Source organism: Heterocephalus glaber, unplaced genomic scaffold (assembly GCF_053883595.1).
Source record: "Heterocephalus glaber isolate CG9 unplaced genomic scaffold, H.glaber_assembly_v1.0 deba00001532, whole genome shotgun sequence".
NCBI lineage: Eukaryota > Metazoa > Chordata > Mammalia > Rodentia > Bathyergidae > Heterocephalus > Heterocephalus glaber.
In genome coordinates, this window is record NW_028258330.1 from 25,761,072 (window position 1) to 25,776,407 (window position 15,336).

The 15,336-nt window shown below is 39.1% G+C and overlaps 1 protein-coding gene across 18 annotated transcripts in view; it reads right to left on the reverse strand.

Moving 5' to 3' along the window:
* Window positions 1-14,646, reverse strand: part of Pigu (phosphatidylinositol glycan anchor biosynthesis class U) — a 153,785-nt gene extending 139,139 nt beyond the window's left edge. For 9 of the 18 annotated variants that reach the window (XM_087188895.1, XM_087188893.1, XM_004867912.3 and 6 more), the window contains exon 1: window positions 14,482-14,645. In XM_087188895.1, the coding sequence (XP_087045021.1) occupies window positions 14,482-14,611 (130 nt within the window). In that variant the 5' untranslated portion in view covers window positions 14,612-14,645. The other 9 variants (XR_015442013.1, XM_087188890.1, XM_004867913.4 and 6 more) reach the window with 2 other exon arrangements.
* Window positions 14,647-15,336: the final 690 nt, after the last annotated feature.

Consider the following 15,336-nt stretch of genomic DNA (forward strand, 5'->3'; position numbering starts at 1 on the left):
CTTAGCCTAGGCTGGCCTTGAATTTGCAGTGATCTTCCTGTCTCAGCCTCCTGAGTGGTGGGATTACAGGCATGCACCACTATACCTGACATCTAAAATGATAGTTTTGTTTTGTTTTGTTTTTTGCCAGGGGAGAGCGTGAACGCAGTCCAAGGAAACAACTGGATAAGTGCCCAAAGAGGCATACTAAGGACAGTGAAAATCTGGAAATAATCCCAATGCCCATTAATGGAGAATTATTTGAATAAGTTATAATATATGTATCCATATATAACAGAACCCTTTTGTTTTTGCTGTTGCTTGAGATAGTGTGTCCTATGTAGTTCAGGCTGCCCTTGAACTCACTATGTATCGAGGCTGCCCTCGAATTTAGGGCACCCCTCCTTCCTCAGCCTCTTGAGTGTCAGGATTATAGGTGTGAGCTACCACACCTGGCTTATAATGGAACACTTTATGGTGAAATTTTATACCGTGTTATAAGTAACTAAATAAGTAGAAAAGAGTTCTTCTAGGGGCTGGGGATTTAGCTCACTGGTTTCGCTGCCTGCTGCACAAGCGCAAGGACCCAAGTTCGATCCCCAGTACCGGAAAAAAAAAAAAAAAAAAAGAAGAGTTCTCCTTGTAGAGCATTCTAAGTATCAAATTAAATGGAAAGTGGAAAGATGGGACAGAAAATCAGCATTTGGTGGACTGAAGGCAATAATAACTGAAAGGCAATTATCATCAACAGATACTAAAATCAGTGGGCAAAATATATGAAGAAAAAATATTTGTATGAGGAAAAATAATAATTTTACAGGGCTGGGGATGTAGCCCAGGGGCAGAGCTCTTGCTTAGCATGCACAAGGCCCTGGGTTCAATCCCCAGTACTACAAAAAATAATAATTTTACATAAATAAACCTACCATTCACTACCTTAATCATGTGACCCAAGTTAACATCATCAGTAATATGTTAACCATGTTAATATCAAGTACCTTCTGCTATGAGTAACAGACATGGAGACAAGAACATTATTGTGGTCCTTGTATCAAAAATGTGATACCCTTGCCAAAAAAGCATAAATTCAATCTAATCATCAGAAAACATCAGGCAAATCCAAACTGAGAGTCCAAATAACCAGCCAGTATTCCTAAAAATGTTAAGCCTGAAGAAGTATACTAGATTGGAAGAGACTCTGAAACAAAACAACTAAATGCAAAGTGAGATCAAAGACTGGATATTACACCAGAAAAAGAACATTAGTGGGGAAGTGGCAAAATTCTATTTAGGTCTGTACCTTGGTTAACAGTATTGAATCAGTGTCCATTCTCTGGTTTAGGTCATGTACTTTAATGTTAAAGAACGTTAGGAAGCAAGCACTGGAAGAAGCCAAGTGAATGGCAAACTGGAACTGTATACACTATTTTTGCAACTTTTTTGAAAATCTAAAAATTACTTCAAAATTAAGAGTTAAATTTTAGCTGGACATGGGGTATATGCCTGTGATGCCAGCACCCTGGCAGGCTGAGGCAGGAGGATCACAAATTTGAGCCCAGATTGGGCAATTTAGTGAGACCCTGCCTAAAAATTTTAAAAGTAAAAAAAAAATTTTAAAAGGGCTAGGGATGTAGCTCAGTGTGAAGGCCCTAAGCTCAATGTCCAGTAATGTGGTGGCGTGGGGCGGGGGGGGGGGGGTACTTAAAATATAAAACCATACTACAGATCTATATTTACTGAAGAAAAGCTATGAAATGTGTGTGTGTTAGTGGAGACAGAACCTATGGTCTTCACCCTGGGCTTCCCTATCCACCCTTTCCTAAATACTTTTTTTTTTTAAATTTTGAGACAGGGTCTCACTAAATTGCTAAGTTGGCCAGGTTGGATGAAACTTGCAATCTTCTTATTTCAGATTCCCAGAGTACTGGGATTACAGGTGTGCATCACCATGCCCAGCTTGAAATATTCTTAAATGAAAACCAGATCATAACCCAACATATAAAATATGTAAGATATGTTATAATTTTATTTTAAATTTGTATAAGCATTCATTCAATTATTTGAGATAATGAATGTTATCAATGAAAAATATATGGAAGCCCAGAGGAAAGGACTTCCAAGCTGCTGTTCCACCACTCGCAGCCCAGAGGAAGGGGCTTCAGGGCCACCATTCCACCACTCCCAGCGCAGAGGAAGGGGCTGCCATTCCACTGCTCACAGCTCAGAGGAGGTGAGCCACACAGGTGCCAACAGCACACCCCCCCCCCCATCGAAATGAGAAGACACGTAAGCAAGTCTCAAAACCAGACTTCCAGATCACCTACAGCAACCCCAAAGGGAAACGAGATGGAACACTCTGATACTCAACCACCTGGACTCCCTGAACTGGCAAAAAAGAGGATCTGGCAAAAATGAAATCAGAAATAATTTCTCACATAACAGCAGAGATTGTGCCCATAGTGCAAGACATGATTAATAAATCTAGAGAGGACACAGATAAAAAAGTAGAGGAGCTGAGGAACATGATGGAATCCCAACAGAGGAAATAAATAGAATCCATAAAACAGGTACAAACAGATATCCAGGAGATTAAAACTCCATTGAAACTCTACACAACAGAATGAGCCAATGTGAGGACAGAATTTCAGATTTAGAAGATAAGATTACAATTAGTGACCAGGAAAAGAAAAATTGCTTCAAAATTGTAAGGGAACATGAGAAATCAATCCAGCAGCTGTTAGATGATACAAAGAAGAATAACATAAGACTCACTGGAGTCAACGAAGAAACAGGAGAGAGGGCAGATGACATAAAAAATCTCTTCACAGAAGTAATGGCAGGAAACTTCCGAAGCAGGGAAAAGAACTTGACATACAGATAAGTGAGGCACATAGGACTCCAAATAGCCTTGATCAAAAATATCTACACATAGGCATATAGTTGTTAAGATTCCAGAAACCCAACAGAAGAACAAAGTTCTACAAGCAGTTAGAGAAAAGAAACAAATCACATACAAAGGAAAGCCCATCAGAATCACAGCAGACTTTTCAAAGCAAACCCTCAAGGTAAGAAGGGCTTGGAGTGATGTATTCCAAACCCTAAAGGAAAACAGCCCCCAACACAGATTGATGTACCCTGCAAAGCTATCTTTCAAAATTGATGGAGAAATAAGATACTTTCATCACAAAGAGCACCTTAGGAACTTCATGAATACCAAACCGGCACTCCAAAAATTTTTAGATAATATGCTAGGAACAGACAATGAGGATCACAACCACAGGAAGCACAGCAGCATGAATCCATTGGGTACAACAAGAAATTAAATGTAAAGGGGGAGAATCCAACAAAAAGAAAAAGTCATGACAATGATGAGTCAATACGTATCAGTTATAACCATCAATGTTAATGGTCTCAATTCACCAATCAAAAGAAATAGACTGGCACAATGGGTCAAGAAGCAAAATCCAACAATATGCTGCATACAAGAAACATATTTAATTTAAAAAGAAACTCATAGACTAAAAGTTAAAGGGTGGAAAACAATACTCCATGCAACAGGAACCCGAAAAAAAGCAGAAGTAGCTATCCTATTTGCAGATCAAGTGGATTTCAAACCAAATCTGATTAAGAGAGACAAAAAGGACACTACATCCTTGTAAAGCGAACAATCCAACAGGAAGAGATGACAATCATAAATATCTATGCACCAAACACTAGTGCACCCAACTATATAAAACAAATACTAACGGACATGAAAAGTCATATATGCACTAATACAATAGTACTGGGGGACCTCAATACCCCACTGTCACAAATAGATAGATCAACTAGACAAAAAATAAGTAATGAAATACTAGAACTCAATCGAACTCTTGAACAAATGAACTTAAGAGATGTTTACAGAGTGTCCCATCCCACAAAATCAGAATACACATTCTTTTCAGCTGCACACGGGTCGTTCTCCAAAATAGACCACATACTCACTCATAGAACACGTTTAAGTAAGGGCAAAGGAATTGAAGTTAACCACTGTATATTATCAGACCATAGTGTGATGAAATTGGAGATCAATAGCAAAAGAAACCACAAAAATTACATAAACACATGGAAATTGAACAACACACTTCTGAATAACCAATGGGTCACAGAGGAAATTAAAGAAGAAATCAGACAGTTCCTTCAATTAAATGACAATGACAATACAACATATCAGAATCTATGGGACACAGTGAAATCAGTCTTACGAGGGAAATTCATAGCAGTGAATACACATATTAGGGAAACAGAGTGAGCCCAATTAAACAACCTGATGCTGAACCTCAAGCTTCCAGAAAAAGAAGAGCAGGACAAATTCAAAGCTCACACAAGGGAGGAAATTATAAAGATCAGAGCAGAAATCAATTCAATGGAGACTAAGAGAATGATACAAAAAATTGATGAAGTCAAGAGTTGGTTCTTCGAAAGAATAAACAAAATTGACAAATCCTTAGCCAACCTGATCAGAAAAAGGAAAGAAAAGGCTTGGACCCGGGATTTAGCTCAGTGGTTCTGCCGCCCGCCTTGCAAGCACAAGGACCTGAGTTCGATCTCCGGTACCGAAAAAAAAAAAAAAAAAGGCCCAAATCCATGCAGTTAGGAATGAAAAGGGTGAAATTACAACAGACACAGCAGAAATCCAGAGGATCATCAATACCTACTTCCAGAACCTATACGCCAATAAGATGGACAACACAGAAGAAATGGACAGATTCCTAGATACGTATGAATTACCAAAGCTGAACAAAGACCTAAAAATTCTAAACAACCCAATATCAATCAATGAAATTGAAAACGTAATTAAAAACTTACCAACTAAGAAAAGCCCGGGTCCTGATGGCTTCACTGCTGAATTCTACAAGACATTTAGAGAGGAACTACTGCCACTACTGTTTAAACTCAATGAAATTGAAAGGGAAGCAAGCAATACTCTCAAATTCATTCCTGGAAGCAAGCATCACCTTGATCCTCAAAGCAGAGAAAGACCCACCTGAAAAAGAGAACTATAGGCCAATCTCACTAATGAACACAGATGCAAAAATCCTTCATAAGATACTGGCGAATAGAATCCAGAAGATCATCAAGAAGATCATACACCCTGATCAAGTGGGATTCATCCCAGGGATGCACGGATGGTTCAATATACGAAAATCAATTAATGTAATACACTATATCAATAGAGCCAAGGACAAAAACCATATGATTATCTCCATAGACACAGAAAAAGCATTTGACAAAATCCAACATGCATTTATGATAAAAACCCTACAAAAAATTGGAACAGATGGTCTCTACCTCAAACTGATAGAAGCCATCTATGAAAAACCAACAGCCAATATCATACTAAACGGTCAAAAACTGAAATCCTTCACACTCAAATCAGGAACAAGACAAGGTTGTCCACTATCACCACTCTTGTTCAGAACAGTTTTAGAAACATTAGCCACGGCAATTAGACAAGAGAAAGAAATAAAAGGAATAAAGATAGGAAATGAAGAAGTCAAACTGTCATTATTTGCAGATGACATGATACTCTATATCAAAGTCCCCAAGAACTCCACCAAAAGTCTTCTAGACTTAATAACCAAATTTAGTAGAGTAGCTGGATACAAGTCAACACACAAAAATCAATAGCTTTCCTTTACACGAAAAACAGACTCACTGGGAAAGAAATAGGGCAAACAATTCCTTTTACAATAACATCCAAAAAAATGAAATAGCTAGGAGTCAACCTAACAAAAGAAATCAAAGACCTCTTCTCTGAAAACTATAGCACTCTGAAAAGAGAGATTGAAGATGATAACAGAAAATGGACAGACATCCCCTGCTTCTAGGTAGGAAGGATTAATATAGTGAAAATGGTCATACTTCCAAAACTGCTATATAGATTCAATGCAATCCCAATTGAAATTCCAGCAGCATACTTCACGGACCTTGAGAAAACAATCCAAAAATTCATTTGGAACAAGAAGAGACCTAGAATAGCAAAAGCAATTCTAGGCAACAGAGATATGGCAGGGGGTATCACAATGCCCAACTTCAAACAATACTACAAAGCTACTGTGATAAAAACAGCATGGTACTGGCAATGAAACAGACCTGAGGACCAATGGAACAGATTAGAAGACGCCAAAACAACTCCAGACACACTCAGTCATATCATCTTCGATAAAGGAGCCAAACACCCTCACTGGAGGTAAGATAGCCTCTTTAATAAATGGCACTGGAAAAATTGGGTTTCAACTTGCCAAAGATTAAAACTAGACCTATATCTCTCACCACGCACTAAACTAAAATCAAAATGGATTAAGGATCTAAATATTAAAATAGAAACTCTGAATCACCTGGTACAGAACTCTTGAAGACACTGGTGTAGGAAAAGATTTTTTAAACAAAATCTCAGTTGCCCATGAACTAGCAAAATCAACAAGTGGGATCTCTTCTTATTAAAAAGCTTCTGCACAGCAAGAGAAACCACCAGCACTGTGAAGAGACAACCCACAATGTGGGAAAAAATCTTCACCTGCTGTTCCTCAAACAAAGGTCTACTATCTAGAATCTATAAAGAACTTAAAAAAATCAGACCTCCCAAATTTAAAGACCCAATCCAAAAATGGGCAGCTGAAATGAACAGACATTTCTCAGATGAAGAAGTAGCAACAGCAAATAAATACACGAAAAAATGTTCAACATCACTGGTCATTCGAGAGATGCAAATGAAAACAATGCTGAGATTCCACCTCACTCCAGAAAGAATGCCTGCTATCATGAAATCAACCAATAACAAATGCTGGCGGGGCTGTGGGGAAAGAGGAACCCTGTTCCACTGCTGGTGGGAGTGTAGACTGGTGCAACCACTGTGGAAATCAGTATGGAGATACCTCAAAGAACTAGGACTGGAAGTCCCATTTGACCCTGTTATTTCTCTGCTGGGTATCTTCCCCAAAGAATTAAAAGAATCATACCACAGTGATATATGTGTACCCATGTTCACAGCAGCAAAATCTGTAATAGCTAAAACTTGGAAGCAGCCCAAATGCCCATCAACTGGAGACTGGATAAAGAAAATGTGGGGTTTTTTATAAAATGGAGTACTACTCAGCCATAAAAAATGAGAAATTAGAGACATTTATAGCTAAATGGATCCACATTGAGGCGATACTTTTTTTTTTTTGTATATCCTTTTACTGGTGCATTTTAGGTGTACAATATAATGACATTCATCACTGGAGATATGCACCTTTACATACTCTCTTAGTTCTTATTTTTTCCCCCTTCCCCTGCCCTCCCTTCTACCCCTCCATCCCTCCCTACTAACAAAGTCTTTGTTTCCATTTTTTCATTTTCTCATATTAATTCCATTCCCTTCTTTCCTTTCCCCTTCCCTCCCATTTCCCCTTCCCCTTTGCCCCTTTTCTTCCTATTTCACATTATCTATTATACCTTTTATTCCTTATTTACACTTTCAGTTTCTCACACTAGAGAAACTATTCGGTATTTACACATGTGTGTATATGACACATGTATGTATATGATATGTGTATAATTATTTTTTTAAAACATTTTCAAAAGTGGAGGATATGAAAAAGCCTAAAATGGAGCTATAAAAACCTATGAAATATATATCCTTGTAAATGTATAAGATACCTCAGAAGGATACATAAACTGATAACAATGGTTACCTCCAGTGAATGAAATTGAGTGGCTGTAAGAAAGTGGTAAAGCCAGGTGCAGTGGCGGGCACCTGTTGTCTCTGTACTCAGGAAGCTGAGGCCAGAGGATCACCTGAGTCCAGGAGCCAAGACCAACCTGGACAGCTGGGAACAGTAGGGCAGGCCAGTAATCCCAGCATTCTGGAGGTTGAGGCAGGAGGAATGTGAGTTCAAGGCCAGCCTGGGCTACACAGTGTAACCCTGTCTCAAATAAATAAAAACGAGATGGGGGTGGGGAGGTGGGGGGGATTGCCTCAAATTCAAGGTCAGCATGAACTACACAGCAACTAAAAAAGCAAAAAAAACAAAAATGCAACTAAAAAAGTCTTTAAAAAAAGCACTCTGGGCAACAATCATAGAAAGATAGCCATCTCAAAAAAAGGAAAGAAGGGCCAGGGATTTAGCTCAGTGGTGCACAAGGTCCTGAGTTCAATCCCCAGTACCAAAAAAAAAAAAAAAAAAAAAAAATTCTAATCATATAAGGCCTTTTGAACCATGTGACTAAATTACTTGTTCAAAAATAAAGAGATGAAAAAAAAAATCAAAGTTACAAAGTTGGTTCCAAAAAAGTCTATATATTTGTAATGAGTGAGTCATAAATATAGCTTAAATTTATTAACCAGCCTTAAAGAAGGCAATCTAAGCAGTTACACAATTCATAGTGGCCATAAAGTAAAAACAAAGCCTGTTGCTCAAGATGATTGTAACTGGTCTTTTATTCTAGGACCAGAAAAAGTCCCTCAAGGAGTTGCATAAAGAGCGTACTGAGCGTACAAGGCTATTAGGCCCTCCACAGCTTTACTGAAGACCCCAGAGATGATTCATCAGTCCGCCTCACAAGGCAGCCCTCAACCTAAATCAACAGCATCTCACCACAGCAGTAAAAGCAACTCTTTAGAGGACAAATACGAGACTGTCCCGAAACATCACTAATTCTGGTTTAATACAAAGGGAGATTTTCAACTATGTAGCTAGAGGACAGACTGAAGGACACTTTTAGACAATTGTCTAAATGTAATTTGACTCAGACATTTTGCTAGATGTTATACATCAGTAAATTTGTTAACTTATTGTCTGCCAAGTGCCTAGAATGTGGCTCTGCTACCTTTTTTTTGTTTTTTGAGACAGGGTCTCACTATGTAGTTCACGCTACCCTTGAACTCACTATGTAGTCCACACTGGCCTTGAACTCAGTGATCCTCCTGCCTCAGCCTCCCATGCATTGAGATTACAATTGTACGCAGTTCTGCTATCTTGATTAAATATAGTATCATACTGCTTCATAGATACAGTAATTGGCAATATAGAGAAATGGTCAACTTCATGTAAAAAACACTTTTAAAAAACATTCCCAGCGCTCAGGAGGCTGAGGCAAGAAGATTGCTGCAAGTTCAAGGCCAGCCTGTGCTACATAGCAAGACTTTGTAGCTATGCAGTCCCTGTGCTACACAGCTAAGGACTACACAGTGAGGCCCTGTTTAAACAAACAAACAAAAACTACCATTTGCCATAACATTAAAATGTATAGAAAGAGCATAAACTCAGAATATTTTTAATTTAATACATTTAGTTTTATGATAAATTTCTTCTTCTTCTTTTTTTTGGTACCAGGAATCGAACTCAGGACCTTGCACTTGCAAGGTAGGCGGCAGACCCACTGAGCTAAATTCCTGACCCTATGATAAATTTCTTACACTGTCTTTGTGTGAGTACAAGAATGAAAACTTTGGCATCGTCTACAGTGCATCTGGGGATATCTGAGCTCTAAGTGTACCAAAATCCTCTTTAGAATGTATCGGTGTGTCAGCCAGATGTGGAAGTGCACATCTGTAAACCTAACACTCTGGGAAGCTGAGGCAGGAGGATTACAAATTTGAGCCTAGTCTGGACAACTTAGTGACACAGCAAGACCCTGTCAAAATACATAAATGAATAAAGTGAATCTACTCTATGTTTAAAAGAATAATCAGAGCTGTCAAATTCTAATACATATTAACAATGTCCCAATTATACACTAGAAACATTTTAAAGTCAGTTTAACAAAAATCCTACTGAGAGAAAAAAAAAAAACTCAATTAAGAAAACCCAAACAAGCCATTGATTTACACCATTCTTTTTCCTGGAGTATCTTCCAAATTAAATAAAAAATAAATATAAATAAAAATCAAAGTAACTGAACAGCAATTTCATAGGATTATTATCATTTAATATTTTACAATAGGTGAATAAAGAGCTCATTAATTGTCACTAGCTATTCTCATATATATGTGTGTGTGCGGGTGTGTGTGTGTGTATATATATATATATATATTTTTTTTTTTTTTTTTTAATAAAGCATTTCAAACCTTGGGGGACTCTACAGGTAATGTGATCTAGATTCTTCAGATAAATACTAACAAAAGTAAAAGGTCAGATGAAGACCTTAGAGATTAAGAGAGACTTGTGAAACACACAGTTTTTAAAGGCAAGATTAAGTAATGGCGTTTAGAGATACTCATTTTGGTTAATAAAACTTAAAAACATTCCAGGATGTCATTACTATGAAAGTCAGGCTAACAGTTACCCATGAGGACAGTGAGGAGGCTATGACTGAGATGGCACCTAGGGAAGAGTGCCACTCAATGGAGTGGCAAAAGTCTCATTCTTCATGTTGATGATTACAAGAGTGTTCCCATTACAATTCATTGTTCAACCCAGTGCTATATGTGGTTTACTGACTATCTTGTTTAATAAAGAAGGAGTTTTGTTTTGGCTTGAGATAGTGATATCAGAAGTGTTCCTCCTGACCTTGGCTTCGTTGCATTAGAGGTGAATTATTTTTTATTTTTTATTTTTTTTAAAGACAATCTTGCTATGTAGTTCAGGCTGGCCTTGAACTCAATAGGTAGTCTAGGCTGGCCTAGAACTCAAGGTGATCCAAGTGCTGGGATTAGCAGCATGTCCCACCATACCTGGCTAAATAGAGGTGAATTTCTAGTTAAGCACTAATAGCTTGGATTCTACCCTGAACTCAGGAAGCTAGATTCATATTAATTCCTAATCATTAGGTCAAAGGCTGAGGAAAGACAAAAATATGACAAAAAGGTTCCAATAGTATTCCTGGCAGATTTCTAAACAAGATGGAATATAATGAACTCTAGTGGAGCAGCCTGCCTACAGATTCCTAATTTTCAAGATACAAAATCAACAAACAAAAATCAACAGCATTCCCATTCACCAATAATGAACCCACCAAGAAAGAAACCAGGAAAACAATTCCATTTATTTTTTTTTTAAGTTTTTTTGAAACGGGGTCTCACTGTATAGTTCAGACAGGCTTTGAACTCACTTCCAGGCTGGCCTCAAACTCTCATAGATCCTCCTGACTCAGCCTCCCCAGTGCTGGGATTAGAGGCGTGCACCACCATGCCAACCCTCAACAATTCCATTTATGACAGCTTCAAAGAAAAGGAAAACAAAAAAAAAATTTAAATACCTAGGAATGAACCTACCAAGGTGAAAGAACTCTATAATGAAAACTACCAAACTCTGAAGAAAAATTGAAGAGGACAGTAGAAAATGGAAAGACATCTTTTGTTCTTGGATCTGAATTAATACAATTAAAATGGCCATATTACCAAATGCAATCTACAGATTTAATGCAATCCCTATTAAAATACCAACAACATTCTTCACGAAACTAAAAAAAAAAAAAAAAAAAAATTCATATGGAACCAGAAGAGACTCAGAATAGCCAAAACAATTCTGAGCAAAAAAGAGTAAAGCAGAGGCATCATAATATTGAATTTCAAGTTATATAACAAAGTTATACTAACAAAAACAATGGTTCTGGCACAAAAACTGACATGTAGACCACTGGAATAGAACAGAAGACATGAAAACAAATACATACACTTTCAGTCATCTTATTCTAGACAAAAGGATCAAAAACATACATTAGAGAAAAGATAGCCTCTCTAACAAATGGTGCCAGGAAAACTGCTTACCCATGTGCAGAAGATTGAAACTAGATGCTACCCTGTTAGAAATAAAAACAAATCAAAATAGGCTAAAGATCTACATTAAAAACAGAAACTTGAAACTAATGGAAGATAACAGGAGAAGCACTTGAAGCCACAGGCACAGGAAGGAATTCCTGAACAGAACTCTAATAGTATAGAAAATATCAAGAATGAAGAAATGAGACCACATCAAATTAAAAACCTCTTCACAGCAAAGGGAACAATCAACAGAATGAAAAGACAAGCTACAGAATGGAAAAGTTTTGCCAGCTACTCTTCTGGTAGAGGACTAATATCTAGGCTATATAAAGAACTAAAAAAAATACATATCCCACCTCAAAACAAATAACCCAATCAAAAAGTGGGTAAATGAACTAAATAGACACTGAAGGAATCTGACCACCATCCTAGGCTGACCAGAGGCCACTTTAAGCCTCTTCCATTCTGCTATGATTTTACACCTGCTAAAGATATATAATGTGGGTTCATAAGGCCCAGTAACCATGGTTACAGCCTATAACTCCCATCATTTTTCAGTCCTGGTCCTGACAAGCAGCAACCAGTCCCTGTATTTTCTCAAGCCTTGTCCCTGACAGGTAGCCACAACTCCTTTTCACTGAACTCTCCCCTTTAAAAGTCTCATTTTGATCTTATCCTTTCACAACCTGTCTTTATGCTCATGACCCTATAAAGGGCCTTATAGCCTATATGAGAATTGCCAGTCTAAGTACCAGGGAAGTCTCAGATTTGTTCTGAAATAAACCTGTCCTGTTGAGCTCGTAGCTTTTTTTTTTCCTCCTTTTTTCCTATCAGATACTTTGTCGAAAGACAAAGTACAAATGTTCAATAAGTACATGAAAAAATGTTCATCATCTTCAGCTATTAGGGAAATGCAAATCAAAACAACTCTGAGATTCCATCTTTTTTTTTCCAGTACCAGGGATTGAACTCAGGACCTTGCGCTGGCGCTGCATCACTGAGCTACATCCCCGACCCTTCTAAGATTCCATCTTATCCCAGTCAGAATGGCTATCATCAAGAACATGGAAAGCAACCAGGCATGGTGGTGTACACCTATAATCCCAGCACTCTAGGATGCTGAGGCAGGAGAATTTCAAGTTCAAGCTCAGCCTGGGCAATTTAGCAATTTTAAAAAGCTGGGACTGTAGCTCAGTGCAAATCTCTAGTGCTACCCCTCCCCCACCACGCACACACATATGAAAGCAATAAATGCTGGTGAGGATGTGGGTTTGCAGAAATTGGTGACACAGAAAGGACTCTCTCCTATTGTAGCAGCTACGTTATTTTTATCTTCCCAGTATCAATTTTCCCCTGTTCTGACAATAGTACCCTGGTTTTCCTTATGGGGTATTTCCCTTGTCATGTTTTGCATGAGGCTGACCCTCTCCAAAGAGGTAGACATATCAATCAGGTTGATCATAGCAACTGATTGAAGAATAGCTATATGACTCATATCAGTTCAATGTGACTTGATTCCAGGGCTTTTGCTGTGCTGATGAAAGCGCACTTTTCACTGGATGCGCAAAACCAAGAGAATATAAAAATTAGAGGCTAGTGTTGGTCATTCTTGTTCATATCTGGGGAGAACCTGCTTGAATGCAACAAATGCCAAGAATTAGATCACTGAGTCTCTGGATCCAGCAAGGCCCGATCAGATCTATGCTTGGACCAGATCTATCCAGTTATAAAGGCCAATTTGTTGTTGGTGTTGTTACGTGGTACTGGAAATTAAGGCCAGGGCCTCATCATGCTGTGCAAGTGCTCTACTACTGAGGTTTATCCTAGGCCCTTTTCATTTTATTTTTGAGATAGTCTTGCTTCAACCTGCTTATCCTATAAAAAAGACTTTATGCTTTTTTTCCATACTTATTCAATAGTAATTGAATTCTTCTGCCTCAGCCTCTCAAGTGGTAGGATTACAGGTATGTGCCACCACACCTGGCTTCCTTAAACATTTCTTGACCCTGTTTGACTTCTGTGACCTGGAACTCCCCTTTTCTCTAGTCTCCTTTCCCAAACCTAAATCTTTCAAGAGTCAGTTTAAATCCTCTGTCCTTAGGAAAATGGAAAAGGAAGCAGTAGTTTATTCAGGGTCAGAACACCAAGGAAAGAACTGGGTAGAAATAGAAACTACGTTTTTATTAAGTTATTAAGTATTTTGGTCTTTCCTACAAAACTACAGGCCCTTCAGCCCGAGTGTCTCATTGTAGGAGCTACCATAAAAGAATGTGTCATGAAGAACTTGAAATAAAAAATCACAGTAAGAAAAACTGCACTGCAAGTCCTAGACTTCGCAGGAACGACTAAGCACATTCATAGATATTCATCTCGCTAAGAGGAGAATGGTCCCCTCATTCCTGGCCCCCTCACACCTCACTCGCTACCCCATGGATCAAGGCTCGCCAAACACGATGCTCTTCACAAATCCCACTCAACCAAACACCCTTTATACCAGCCCTTCCACGAATCACTCCTGGGCTCAAAACAGAGCGGGACACGCCCCCTCATATACCCACCCTTCAGGTGGTCAGGCCTCCAGGACCCAAAACCTTACAACACTTCCTTCACGCCCCCTCCGCTCCACAGCTCCGACCGCAGGTGTCCGAGAACCTCCGTGAGCGAGTCGGTTCCCTGAAAACAGCGCGCTTGTGGCCACTTCGCCCGCCTCCCATTCACAGAGGCCAGGACAGCGCGGGCCGGGCCTGACCGCCTACTCAGGCGGGTGGCCTCACCTCTCTTCCAAGAGCTCAGTGGGGACACCACTTCCACTCGCTCAGAAATGAACTCGGCCAGACTGGAGCGGAACAAGGCCGCCCGCACGGTCACTGCCACCAACAGCACCAGGGCCAAGGGAGCCGCCATGATAACTGGGGCGGGCGCACAGGCGGGGAGGAAAAAAACAAGGCGGAAGAACCTCGCATTTTTGAGCACCACCCTTTGTAGTTCGGCAGCCGGACGCGCGCCGATGCACCCGCTGGAGGTGCCAAGCCTGAGAACTACCACTCCCAGCAAGCCTCGCGGCGAGACAGGGAGGACTACGGAAAGTGGGGTTTATCAATCTTGTAGCAAAGGGTTGGGGAACGCCTTCTTCGAACTCAGGTGATCTGTAAAAAATGCGCCGGTACAAGCTAAAGTACTGTAGTTCTCTTCCTAGAATTGTGAGAGTTATAAAGAGATGATAGTTTTACTCATGTGTGTTTTTAGTGTTACCTTTTATGTTTTTTTCAGAGTGTTTTCTTGTATTTATTCTGCAGTTGCTTATAGAACGCCAATTGTATGCCAGACTTATATTGTCTTCTGAGCATACATTTTGTATAGTATATTTATTCTGTCCGACCTTCAAGTTGCTTAACCCTTCAGTGCCTCAGGACCCTTGTCTGAAAAATGTGCTAGTTGTAGGCTGACTAGAGACAACTAAGGAACGTTTAGAGATTTTTGTCAGTCGCTTTTAAAGCTGTTATTGAAAATGAAATTATATAAATGTACAGCTAAATTATATTAAAAACAGGGGAATAAGTACTTAAACTCATCAATTCCTAATTGTTTAACCAAATTTTTGTTTAATCTGTGTTGAGCTTATTTACTAT